The 14,226-nt window shown below is 39.1% G+C and overlaps 1 protein-coding gene across 1 annotated transcript; it reads right to left on the bottom strand.

Annotated features, from left to right (window-relative positions):
• Positions 1-1,217: 1,217 nt before the first annotated feature.
• On the bottom strand, positions 1,218-13,849 carry SLC2A10 (solute carrier family 2 member 10). The gene is made up of 6 exons (XM_063299812.1): positions 13,799-13,849; positions 12,721-12,728; positions 7,079-8,508; positions 3,758-3,880; positions 1,710-1,845; positions 1,218-1,576 (listed from the first exon to the last, which is right to left on the bottom strand). The coding sequence occupies exons 1-6, from the start codon at positions 13,847-13,849 to the stop codon at positions 1,477-1,479; spliced, it is 1,848 nt and encodes a 615-aa protein (XP_063155882.1). The 3' UTR covers positions 1,218-1,476.
• Between the last annotated feature and the right edge of the window lie 377 nt (positions 13,850-14,226).

Genomic DNA, 14,226 nt, shown 5'->3' on the forward strand with positions numbered 1-14,226 from the left:
CATTGCTAGTCAACAGGTAACAGAAGAGTGGGTTTCCTAATCTGTTTTGATTTTTTTGTAAGATATGCCAAGAGGCATAGAATTTAAATATTTAAATTCAAATATTTAAAACACTGAGATAGGCTGTCACCATTCCTTTTCTTTATCCATAGAGCAAGGAAGGTTCTAGAAGTGCAAGCTACTTAACTACTTGGGAATGAGGGCCAACACAACCTATTTCCACTATCTTCCCATATGCACAGTAAGTGTAACCATGGTGTTTCTGTACAATTTAGTCATGTAGAAGGATACAATCCCTTAAAGGTGCAAAGAAATCCCCACCAACCCACTCCAGTCTAATTACAAATAGAAGTTTGCTGGTGATAGAAAGCAGTGAAGTGCAAATTATAAAACAAACATAAAATCCTATATGAGGACTACCAGATTTAAATGCTAAAATAAATTACTCCAACAGATTTAGAGGGTTCCTGAATCAGTAGCATCTCACACATTGGTGTTACCTGGTCCAGTGAGTTGACCAGGGGACTCCAGGAATAGACAAAACAGCAAGAGACAAGAAGAGGACTTTGCTAGGTTCTGTCGCCATGCTGCATGGCTGTTATAAACCACAGTTTGGTCTGCACCATTTCATACTGACTGCACTACAGGACTATCCTAAGCCATTCCTTCATCACAAAGTAGGACAGTGAAATACATTTGCTTTGGAATATGCATTGGCAGGATTATTAATCAAATGTTTTACACTAGTCAGAAATGAATTAAAAAGTACAGGAACTCTTTTCTCTATCTTTAGGTGGTGATGATAGTTGGTTTTGAGATGGAGTGCAAAGCAAAATGAAGTTAGTGCTTACTTTTGCTTCTATGGAAGCTAAAAATATAATCACAGTATTGATCAGGTGTGGCCTGTGCAAGCAATCAGGTGATTCTTTCTATAATTTTTATGTGTGTGTGGCTTTCCTGACATTCTGCTGTCTGATTTCTAAAAAGTCAGCATTGCATTACTGCCAAGCATAATTGGTTCACAATGGGTTGTCTACAGAGGGAGGGTGCTACTTGCCCATAGACTGAAAGAGATATTGGAAAAAAGATCAGGAGGAGGATTTCTCCAACAAATGGTGTTGGAGATACAAATGCATCTCCTTTAGCATAAACGGAATATCTATCAAACTGAAAAAGGTTTGGTATTTCATATCAAACTATCCAATCAAAGAGAGCCATGTCTTTAATTTATATTTTATTTATCAAATATTTCTAAAATACATGAAAATATCAGATGTGATTCCTCCAGAGGCCAGGATGTTAGATTCTATGCATAACAAAATATGCATATTTATAAAAAGGAATTATACTGCCACCCGCATAAATGCAGGATTTTCATCAAATGTTCCAGAACTTCTTCCTTTGGACAAGCCACCATAAAACTTCTGGCATGATATAAATAAGCATCGTGACATGTCATGAATGATGACTCCTCTTTTAGGAAGTATTAGAAAGGTCTACTCTTTGATACTGAGCACGTGTATAGATTTGTCTTCTGTTCCATATTTTTTGCCAGCATGTATTCCTTTGTAGCAACCTGCCAAAACAAGGAGATCAATATGGATTTACAATTCCCCCTCCCCAATATTCTCTAATGTATGGACAAAAAAATTCTGCATTGGTCAGTGTTAACAGTGACAGCTATGTGGCCAAAGCACACTAGGACCTACCGCTTCTTTGAGAACTGATGGTCTATCTCTTCCAGAGACTGTCCTTTGGTTTCTGGTACAAATAAATAAATAAATAGTACAGCTGCCATTCCCACCAGTCCATAGAAAAGGAAGGTCCATGATAAGCCTATGACATCTGCACAGAGAAATATAACCAAATTAACATATGGCATAATGCCGTGTTTGCTGATACAGGATAAAGGCTGCCATGAAATCAGGAGCTTGCCAAAGGCTACTTAAAAGGAGCTTCAAAATTTCCTTTCAGAAGTAAACTTTGCACTTTATTACAAATAATGTGCTTGGCCATTTTAACACGCTTGGCCTTGAACTTTACTGCATTGGCAAGATCAGAAATTTCCTGTGGGCATTATCACTAAAAACATTTTAACTGCATTGAGTTAAACTTGTCATTTTATAGCATTTGGTTCGCAAAAAACTCTCATGGATGAGGCCATAATAATAATAAAAGATTTATAAAATATTAACAGCAGGGTTTTGCAGTATTTTTCCACCTTTAGTACCTTGGGGATGGACAATTGCCATATATACCTTTCAGATGGGTTTTACTATTAACAGCAGAACCAGATGGCCCCTCTCTACCACACACATACTAATACATATCTGAGCAACAAATGAGTGCTGACATAATATTTCTGGAATTAAAATATTTGGCAGTGCTTGAAATATTTTGACAATATTGCCCCAAACACAAAAATAATTCTAAAAATCTCTGAAAGGAAGTGTCTAAACTAGCTAAATTAACAGCATAGGTTTGAAGAAATGCAACCCCTCCCATAGTACCAGACTGACTATCTCACTTTTTCACTTCACAGTAGCTTCAGAATTGTCCTGACTATTATAATAGTAAGGGGTTGCACATATCTGGGTGAACCACCGTTTCTTAGTTCCAGACTACCAGTTGTAATTCATTAGTTTAATATCTACTAGTGACTACAGTAATGCATTCAGGCTGCAATCCGAGTCTTGAGAATAACACTAAGTGGCAAATCACAACATCTGGTGTAATGCTGGACTTTTCACCTTCTTCTCCAGTGTTTGATGCAGAGTTCTGGAGTATGCAAACGTTTGTCTGCTCTTTCGTTAGGAAAACATTGTATCTCCTAATAAAGACATTATTCAGCTATGGATTTTGGATTTTTTTTCTTCTAATAAGACCATCATGGCTATCTTTTTTTTTTAATGTTACTTTTGCCCAACCTTCCTCTAAGAAGCCTCACTGCTTCTGTCTTAGCGCAGATTGAGACTGCCTTGAACTGAGTTTTATGGATTGGCAAGATTTGAAACTGGCTTTTGTGAGTCTAAATTTAACATTCTAGTGACTATATACCATTGTCATGTCTGATCATGACTCCCAGAGATGATATGGTAAGCAGGGGACAAGATCCTCAACCAAAGGCAGTGACTCTTTGTGGGGTCTAGATCAGTATTTCTCAACCTTGGCAACTTTTATATCTGTGGACTTCTGTCATGGTTCCTGTTCCAATGTTCCTGAAACATCGCAACGAGTTCCCATGCCATGCTGGTGTTGACATGTGTTGTTGTACAGGAGGGGCTGCTACTGCTCCTTGGCGCCAGGCAGCGAGCTGGATGATGCGAGTCTTGAGGAACACATGTTTGGGCTAACTTAACTGGTCAAGACATTACCCGAAGACTGCCAGCAACCATTAGGAACACCTGCAAGGGGATGGAATTGTACTGACTCTGGGGGGAGGGGTTTGAGATTGCTTGGGAATTAATTGGGAGAAATCCTGCACTTTTAGTATTCTCAGCTTTGCCTGTGTTACTGCATACAATTCATGATTAAATTAAATATCCATAGAATAGCTGTGTGAGTCTGATTGTCATTTTGAATAGTTGTCATTACAACTTCAGCTCCCAGAATTCCCCAGCCAGCTTTGCTGGGGAAGTCCACACATCTTAAAGCTGCCATGTTTGAGAAACACTGGTCTAGATGCACGCTATTATCAGCTCTGCTACAATGCAAATAGCAGGAGAGAATGTCAACAACAAGCCAATTCTGTACATACCAATGATGTCAAGGAACGTAAGACTGATCAGTAAATTGGCAGCCCAGTTGAAACTATTGCAGAATGCAAAAGCTCTTCCTCGTATGCTAGCTGGATAGATCTCACTGAGGACAAGCCATGTCACTGTGGCAGGAGAAAGGAAAGTCAAGGAATAGAATTAGGCACGAGGAAGAAACAAATCTTAAGCAACATTTTGTACGTCATAGGAGGAAACTGGAATGGGAAAGATTTTGTAGAAAGAAAGCTTGAGCTATTGTGTTAGAAGATGCAAATATTCAGAAGCTTTAAGCTAAACACAATGAACCCTTAATAACTAGCTAAGGCTTGGAGACAGACAGTCAGGATTATTATTATGACTACCACCAGTACTACTATTACTCTTAAACAGGCTCAGAAGAAATACTTTGAAACACAAACTACATATTTGCACATGCATGTTACTTTCTTACAAGAAATGTTAAAAAATAAGTAATATATTGTTCTGATAAACTTTATGTGAATATAAAACCAAAGTCTATGTATAGAGATTCTGAGTGGGCAAGACATTTTCACTGGATTGTAAAGTAACTGGAACAATAAAAAATAACAGAAAAAACAAGCTCCTCCATCATTTGTTACAACAGGTTGCAGCACCTAGCTGAATTTGGCTAATCCTGTAGAAGCTGATCAGGGTAGGACCTGGTGAGTACTCTGATGTGGGACCATAAGTAACTTCAATCTCTGGAGTGGACTAGTAGTAATAAAAAATACCAGAAGGCAATGGAAAATCATTTCCATTTCACTGGTAAGGAAACAATATGGACATGTCCATGTAGTCCCCAGAAGTCAAGCTCAAGTCAGGAGAGATTTTACTTTTTCTCTTCATCCTGGAAATCCAAATTAGTAGGCGCATTATTGGTAAATAGAATAGTGTCCCATGGCACTTTAATAATTAAGTGAGACCCTGATGGCTAGAAATTCTGGGAATTACATTTCCAATCCATCTAGAGGACACCAGGAAGAAGGTTGGGCCAGTGAATGCATTACACCGCAGAGCACTTATGAACCAAAGGCCACTTTATCAAGAACACGAATATTCCTGACTCCTTCCAAAGGGAATTAACAAGAAAAAGATCAACAAATTCTCCATGATGAATGGTTGGATTTATTAATACTGTAGAATAATCTAGGAGTCAATGTAAGATTCTATTAATTAAAGATCATGTCAATTCTTTTGTGGGATTTCTTTTTCCAAATAATGAAACAGCAGCCCTACTTGTGGTTCCACCAATAAGCTCAGCTCACAGGGAATGTTTTGGAGGAAGACTTACAGTATTTAGCTACATCACTCCAATTATGGAATTATCTCCAGAAAGATGTTCAGCTGGTCCCTATGCTATCTTTCTGAAAATAATTGTGGATATGCCTATTCACCCAACAATTTATGAGATAACAATTACTCTAAGAACAGACTCACTTTAAGATTGCCTGGGTTTTTTTCTTTTTTTTAAACGAAGTTCGTTTTAATGTTTGTATTTATTGGTTTTTATGCATTCCTGGTTTTATTGTGTTGGCTTTATTTAAGACTGTTCTTTAATTTTCTCTTGTAAACTGTTCTGTTTGCTTCTGAAAGGAAGAGCAGTACTGTGCAGAAATCAATTAAACTGTCAGTCACTAAAAGCCAGCCAGTCTGATCTTCAACTTTTCTTAAAATAATACTTTTCTTTTAATCAGATGTAAATCTCACCTGATTAAGTAAGCTTTTCTACAGCTTCTAACTGGCCAACACGGATTCCTCTTTCATTTAGGTAACTTCTACGTGTTTGAAGCACACATACAAAGTACGTTGGGGTCACTGTTTGTAGTACTAAGATTTCAACTTACGATACCAAAGTTTCATTTGCAAATTGTGGCACTGTAGATTAGCAGATGTCATGGCTATGTTTGCTTAACTGGGTATGTAAATAAAATTCTAACACAGTGCTTACTTCCTGGAACAGCAAATAGAACTCAGAAATGGGGCGGGGGGTGGGGAGAACCCCAGTGATTCCACCCATTGAATGAAACAAGACTGGGAGCTTAGCTTAGTTGCAGAGCGTAGGAGAAAGCTTGGTCCTCAGCACCTCCCGTTTAAAGTGAGACAGGGCAATGGTCTAAGACATAGGTGCATAACCCATGGACCACATGTGCCCTTCTCAACTTCTTCTAAGTCCCCAGAATACCTCCAGAATGGGAATTGGACAACATTTTCTGCTTGCTTTTCTGCAGAGTAATGAGATTTTAATATAACCCCACCCTCCATAACTTCTCATGTTACCTGCCACAAACCTTGTAGCCTTTGGAAGCCAAGGGGTTTCATTTTTGTTTTGTTTCTAAATGAAGCTCCTGGCCACAAGAATATTACACACACTGGTCTAAAAACAGCTGTGAAGAGAACACAGAGTGGCTCTGGAAGGTCAAAATTATCCACTCAAAAACCTATTCATGTTTAGCCAGAAGTAAGTCCCACCAAATTTAATTAAGGAGGCAAATGACTGAAAATTGAGTTCTTTTCCTAATTTTTTTTTAAATGTACACCCTTTCCCTCCATTCCTGACTCTCTTTATCATGGAGTATTCCAGTGAAGAATAGAAACTAATGCTGAAATCACAAATGCACATGGTTTGCATGTATAGATTCATGAATCAAATGTTTCACTGCACTCATTCCATTATTGAAATGGTACGCAAGAAAGATCTTGGGAGACTGGCAAAGAGATGCTGCCAAGGAACAGTCATATAAGAGACAGCATAGCCCGCAGCTGCATAATGGACAGGGCAAGAGGCTCAGAAGAGACTCTCCCTAGTTTCTCGGGCTGTAAAGGAGATGGTTGGTTGTAAATGTGATTACAGATGGCACATTTTAGGTAATTTTTGTGTCCTATTTTCCTCCAAAGGAGTCAAGAAAATGGATATATAGGTGTCAGCCTCATGGGGTAAACCAGATAGGGTCTCTTCTGAACCTTTTGCCCCACCCATTATCCAGCTGCGGGCTATGCTCTCTCTTATCTGACTGTTCTCTTGGCAGTGTCTCTTTGCCCAGTCTCCCAAGGTCTTTCTGACATACTATTACAATTATGGCACACACAAATATGTTCTAATTTTAATACTGTAAGGAGTAATTGTAGGCCATTTCAGAGCCACACTGATTGGGGGAGCATAGAAGCCCAACAAACAAACAAGCAAGCAAGCAAGCAACAATAATAAACTATTTAGTAAGACTCAAAACACATTCATACACAGCCAGGTCCATTTATGGAAGAGGGCTATAGGGCAGGAAATATGAAATCAGGAAGATACCTACTTGGTCCAAATCCAATTGAGAATGCACTCACAAAGGCCATCAAGCTTAGCAGTGTAATCCAATTCAGGAGCATATGTCCCCTGGAAGAAGCCGCACTGATTGAAGAATTGGTTTCCTGTTCCTTTTCTTCCACTGACTGGGTGAGAAATTCGGTTTGCTCAGTTTCTGATGGAATGGTTGCCCTTTTTTCTCCACTTTTATTACTGGTAAATGTTTCGGCATTGACTGCTGGTTCCATGATAGCAAAAGTTGAATCAACTCGTATTTCACTGGTATCTGATGTCAGTAAGAAATAGGAAGCAGCTGGTTGGGGAGACACAGAATTTATGTGGAGATGAGAGGAACTGAAGGAAGCATTGCTTGAATCTATGAGTGTTTCACAGTCTTTTGCCATCTCTAATGGAACAGAGCAGCTGGTCAGGCCAATAACCATCACTGAAAGAGCCATCACCAAACATCCAGCCATCAACAACACCCTTCGGCCAACCTTGTCTGCAAAAGCCATGGCAAAGAGAGTTGCGATAACCTTCATCACCCCTAGGCCAAGAGAGGCTAGGACAGCAGAGGAATTGGTCTGAAATCCCACAGAACGGAAAATAGTAGAAGCATAACAAAGGGCGTTGGGCTGTCCAGTGAACTGTTGAAAGAGGACCAATCCTAGACCAACCAAAGTCCTGCTTCTCATATTGTCCTTTGAACTGAAAAGATCTACAAAAGAATAATGCTTCTCCATGGGGCATGGCAGCATTAGGTCTTCACCATCTTCACTGTTATGAGGCTGAATGAGGTTATTGTGAGTCACACTGTAGTGTACATTGCAAGTCCTAGAGTTCTTGGGGAGGAACAGGATACAGAGAAACTGAATGACGGCCAGGCCAATAGCCAGGCCAAACATGTATCGCCATCCCTCAGGTGTGTCAGTAAAGATGTAATTCAGTGCATATGAAAGTAAGATGCCCATGGTGATGCCAACTTCATAGAGGGATACCAAGAGCCCTCGCTGATGGGCAGCCACCATTTCAGAGACATATATGCAGCATGCCATAGATGATAAAGAGATGGCAAAACCTACTGTCAGGCGCCCACCTACCAGCCAAATCAGCGACCCAGCAAATGTCAGGATGAGACTGCCACACAGCAAAACTGCATTGCTGACCAATATTGCTTTCCGTCTTCCCTGCCGGTCGATAAAGACTCCTCCGATCAAAGAAGCCAAGAGAGCTCCAATGAGTAAGGAACTCACCAGGACTTCTTGCTCAATACAGCGAAGATGGAAGTCCACCTGCAGCTGCAACAGGGCCCCTGAGATGATTCCAAGTTCATACCCAAATATCAGTCCCCCCAGGAGGGAGATCACCGACGTCAACAGGAGGACGAACAACGCCTGTCCTGCAGATGGAGAACAACAACCATGAGATCTGAGAGGGCTTCTTGTTTAAGTTGGCACAATTTACAAGGAATAACTTCAGTGTTTTAAGAGAGAGAAACTTTAAGGTGCGTATGCCAAACAAAAGTAGAGTCCTGAGAAAGAAATTGTTGGCAGGATTAGTCCAGGGAAAAGTCATAGGGATCCAAAGCCAGTTATTTTGCCCGTGCCTAAACAGATTCAATTGATCTCAAGTCTCAAGGCAAGGTGTGCCTTGCCATTTCTGCAAACAAGATGCTATCTTCCTTAATTAATTTTTCAATTGTTTAGTTATAGTTAATCAGTTTTAAGTTGTTCTCTACAATCTTTTTTACCCTGGAAAAATAATTTTCTGCCATTAAGCTTAGGATCATACACCATCATCAACATTTGGAGCAAAAATTGTTATTATTGTTTTATATATTAAGTCAATTTGGGATTAATAGACTCCAATAGATCTTACATGGCTAGTTCCAATCTCATTAGTTTCAATGGAACTCAGTCATGACCAACCGTAGCCTGGTTAGGACACTGAAGGGGGGTAACCAGGAAAAGTGAGTACCTTTTCATGTTTTGCATATAAATAATTAAAAGATGGCATTAGTAATTAAACATCAGAACCCAGGATGTCTTAGTAGTCTGTCATTCACTTGGTTAGGAACATGCTTGTTGAAGCTGGAAGAAGAAGCAGAAAACTGATACCAGGTAAAAATTAAGGGCATCAATGTACAGTTGTTGATGGATGTGCAGTGTAATTCAGTTCATGCTTACTCAGAAGTAAGTTGCATTACATTCAATGAGGTGTAGTCCTAGTTCTGAATCAAATGATGTGAATTTACTGATTAGCCTTAGTCAGGTTACATTCCCTTGTTAGCTGCATCCATGAAATACTGACATGGGGTTGTTGTAAGGCTTAACTGAAATAACAATTACATAAAAAGTATTGCTATCCTAATGTTCTAGAACAGTTCTAAAGCTCTGGAGCAGTCTTCCCCAGCCTGGCATGCTCCAGATATGTAGGGATGACATCTCCAAGAGACTCTCCCAGAATTTTTAGCCAACAAATAGCCATGCTGGTTGATGTCCAAGAAGACATAGTCCCCATACATCTTTCCAGGTTGGGAAAGGCTGTGTGTCAATGATAAATGTTAGAGAAAAACCAAAACAGAGCATTGAACAAATTGCTGAAAATAATGAAAAAGAAAGTGCTATTTGTTAGGGATCTCTTGTATAGAACTACTACTTCCTTTATATGGAACAAATAGCTCTATTTGGTGTCTCTTGTCTAAAAGTACTTAAACATATTCATTAAAATGCCTATCACACACTGGCCACTTTAACTGTGCTATATAAAGGCTCAGAGCACCAATTAATATAATAGCTTTTTTCTCTTCTTGAAAGTTTGTGATGCATAGAGATATCCTTAGATCTGAATGGGGAGCTATGTTGCACATTAGCATTTAATTGGCTCTTGGAGACAATGCCATACAGGGAGCCATTAAAAGAGACTGTCATGTGCACTCCTGATTCATTCAAACTGTGTGTTCAGGGGGGTTTAAGACTGCTTAAGACTCATATGGTTAAGACTCATATGGTTCTAGCAACAGTATAGGCTACTTTTTCTGAGTATTTTTTTCTGGGGAGCAGTGACAAACAATAGACCAGCCAGTCAATTCCCCAGAAGGGTGCTTCAGAGCACTGCTTCTCTGAACTGTCAACAGTTTGCCAGTCAGGATAATTTTACATATGTCATTGTTGGTTTTTATTACAATTACAAGCTTCAGTATACAAAAAGACAACATCTGTGCTACTTCCATCTACCAGCTAGGAATTTTGCAAGTAAGCAAAGGACTGGCACTTTGTTTTAATGCTCAGTAAAGTTGAAAATAGCCCTTTGGGCACTTTGCCATGCTGGCTATCCTCTGTTAAATGAACATTCTGGCCATATTTCTTTCAACAGTTATGTGTAACCTTTTCTCAGTAAAGCAGAGCTTATTTTAGTACAGGATTCACAGAAAAGATACTGTACATAAGAATGTAAGAACAGCCCTGATAGATCAGACCAAGGCACTTCTTAATCCAGCTTTTTGTCTCTTGCTGGCCAACCAAATGCCTCTGGGTGCTCACAGGCAGAATATACCTTTCTCCCACTGTTGTTCCAGTGCAACTGGTATTTGGAGGTGTTCTGCCCTCAACTCTAGATGTTATATTGAATGTTCAAAACTGATAGTGCTCAAATAGACAGTGAATCTGGGAAAGAGTTTAGAGAAGTCAAAAAGGTATTATGGGAGTCAATACCAGGCATATGGGACAGGAAGTATGGTGTCTTTCGAGGGAACAAGAAACTTATAGACAGCTGAGGAATAGCACATGTCATCTTAGTCTCAGAGTTGGCAGCCGTGATGATGTAGAAATTCATAATAATGATAGGAGTGCCCCATGTCAATGTTATAAGAAATAGTAATAAGGAAGAACAAATCATGTTATTTTCCATAATATCTCTGTGTCAAATATAAGATATGCTCCAGCTTTGAAAGTGAGCATCTACTTTGGCAAATAGTGCTACATGTTGTATATTGAGGCCCAATTTTCATATGGGAGCAATTTCACCCTAAAAGAAAAGACTTGTTGTATAGGAGCACCCATCTGAGACAAGCAGAAACCTTAACTGCCCCTTAGCATTATGTTTTCTTTGATATTGTGGTTTTTAAGAGCCTGCCTGTCTGCCCTATTTACTAACAGGGATCTGAATGTCAACCATTCTGGAGTCAAAAATGGCAGACTTTGCTGAAATACAAAATAATCTTCAGAAAAAGAAAGTGGTGTTAGGAGAACCTATGCAACAGCCCCAATAAGACTGTGTATTCTCAAGAGTCACAGATTTCTGACTCAATGTTGGAAAACTTGGAAAACTTGCTATGGCAGAAAACAGTACTGTAACCGGCTTTGGTACATTCCCCACTGCAACATTTTGTAACATCCCATCAGTTATTGGAAAAGTGTCAGTCATTTTCAGGTTATTAAAAATAAATAAAACTGAGTTCCAAAGGTTTTAGTAGGCTTAAATTTGAACCTGAAATTGTACCTAGCTTATGATAGTATGCAGCATGTCTTATACTGATGTAACCATAGCAACATCTTAAGGAAAGATAAGGCTATATTATTTGGGTGCATGACTTTGCTTTGAAACATTAAAAGGGATTCCTTCTGTACAACAACTACAAATCTATATTTATTATCTATTTATACTATGGCCTCCCTCTAAATGTGGAAGACAGCAATTATCTCACCATACTATGGTGACCATATTTTCCTGGGAAAAACAAAGGACAAACCTGAAAAAGGGGCAAATCTGAAAGAGGTTCATAAAGATAAAAAAAAGTTAATTGTTTATAACTTTGCTTTACAAGGGAAAATTCAAGAGCAAAACCAAGAAAAGCTATAAAAACTCATATTAAAAATATCTAAAATCAAACAGTATATGTACATTTATTTTAAAAAGACAGTTCAACTTCCACATTTTTCACAAGAATGTGAAAGATTGTGCATTAAGTGGTACCATTTGTATGGTACAAGTAACATGACCAAAATAAAGGACCAAAGTGAGTTTTTGAAAAATAAATAAACCTAAAAGACAGCTTTCTAAAAGACTGTCCTTTATTTATTTATTTTTTTAAAAAAGGACATATGGTCACTGTAACCACAACTCATTTTATCTTTACAACCATCTTGTAAAATAGGTTGGGCAGAGAAACAAGAACTGTCTCCTAGCATACTTCAGGGCTGAGTGAAGGTATTCGTAGCTTTAGCCTAACCTTCTAGTCTCTGCAACGAATGCACCCTTAGTGTTGTGCACAAGCTGAATTTCAAATTCCACAGCAGCAAAGATCGTAAAAGAGTGTGACTGCCTCTGAAGGCCATCTGCTGGGAGACTAGTGGGCTTCTTTGTGCAGTTGGTTGGCCACAGTGAGAAGAGACTGCTGGACTAGATGGGCCAGGGGTCTGATCCAGCAGGGCGCTGCTTATCTTATTATATCACAGTATAACATGACACATCAGCTCCTACTGGTATGCCAACAGCCGCTGACATATTAGGGTGATACTAATGGATGCCACAGTACCAGAGGACTCTCTGTGTAGTGAATCAAGGTTTCTGTTGTTAAAGTTTTAGAGAGAAGATTTATAAAACATTATTTTTCATTCATAAAATATTTAAGATTGGATCCAAACTATATACCGATTGTCCTGCAAGCAATAAACAGAAACACTGTAATGACTAACTTTTGACATTCACTATACTGGGCAATTGACCCCCTGTAGGCCCAGCCCTTACAGTTCAACTATATGTGTACTTATTCTCCAGCATAGCCCACAGATATTAACAGAAAACCAGGAAGCTGGATAGCAACCTTGTTTTTTCAGTTCAAGAATGCTAGGGATTTTTTTAATTGTTCAGAAGGATAAATATCCTATAAACATGAACCACAGCATGAATGTGTTTCTGCAGCTGGATATCACATCAAAGAATTGCAACCAGACGATCTCCAGTCTGCCAACATGTTGATCTCAATTTCTTGCACATTCAGCTAGCACACCCAATGGTTATGATTATACAAGTCTTTTACATGTTTGGCGCCATCGATTAACTCATCATACTATGTTTTACTGATGCTGTTTGAATTTTTTAAAGCATTATACACTAGATATATAAATCCACACCCAATCTGCAGCAGTGAAGTGATACGTGCTTGTCTATCTTCATTTTTTTCTGACAAAGGGGTAAGGAAGAAGGCATTTCAGCACTCTATCAATGTTTGGGGAATTGTTTTGACTTTTTTGTTAATTAAAATACCTTAAAATAGCATTCATTATGCTGCATTTAGTGCATCACCTCTATTGGCTATTCCCCTTCTGACATTATGTTGAAATATCCTACCATCTGTACAGCTGCCCAAGCTGCTTTAGATTTTACTATGCATTATTCAAATAGAAACCTTATTATTAGAAACAATTATTTTGTCAGGATCAGTAAAAGGGATTTGCAGATTCATTTGTTTCTAGCCTGGAAGCTCCATTAGGCACATACAGTGCTCATGTGAATGCAGAAGTTGATTCAATTAGATTCTACTGCAGCTCCCATTTCCCTTACTGTCGCTAACAGCCTGTGAGCCTTCATTAAAATGCAGCTTGTTTCTCACTCAGATAATGTATTAAGAGGAAAGTGGGGAAAAAGGTATTAGACTAAACAGATGACAAATCAGGCCTTGCTAGGGAGACAATTCTCATGAAATCTATAGTGATAGTTCACTTTATACCTCTGAATAATCGCTGAAAGACCCAATACCCATGTAGTTGTAGCTGGTCATACCAACCAAATTTTGTAGCACTTGCAGGGCAGTTCTGTACATACCTACCCTGAAATACATTTAATGGATTTACTCCCAGCTACAGAATTGCTGACTGAAATTATTGGTAAGCGTGGATGAAGGAATGGTAGGAAGGGAACAGGAGGCAAGGCTTCAACGGAGTGAGGGCATTACAGGGGCATCAGAGGGAATGGCAGAAAAAGTCAAGATGGTCATGACCATGCAATCAAAGCCCTGTCCCTTCTTATATGTGTGGCATGTGGGGTTCATGTAAAAGACAGATGGCAATTTAACCATCTTGATTTTCTTTTACTTCCCCTGCACATACCGCTGGGACTTTCTGCTCCCTGAAGCCCTCTGTTCACATAACATCAGCC

This window comes from Candoia aspera, chromosome 3 (assembly GCF_035149785.1).
Source record: "Candoia aspera isolate rCanAsp1 chromosome 3, rCanAsp1.hap2, whole genome shotgun sequence".
Classification (NCBI taxonomy): Eukaryota; Metazoa; Chordata; class Lepidosauria; order Squamata; family Boidae; genus Candoia; species Candoia aspera.

Excerpts from the sequence above, each read along its gene's own strand:
- SLC2A10 (XM_063299812.1), bottom strand. The coding sequence starts at position 13,849 with ATGACCAGCTACAACTACATGGGTATTGGGTCTTTCAGCGATTATTCA. Across the intron at positions 1,846-3,757 it reads TACGTTCCTTGACATCATTG|ATGTCATAGGCTTATCATGG; the intron begins GTATGTACAGAA and ends TTCTCTGTGCAG. Across the intron at positions 1,577-1,709 it reads CATCAGTTCTCAAAGAAGCG|GTTGCTACAAAGGAATACAT; the intron begins GTAGGTCCTAGT and ends TTGTTTTGGCAG.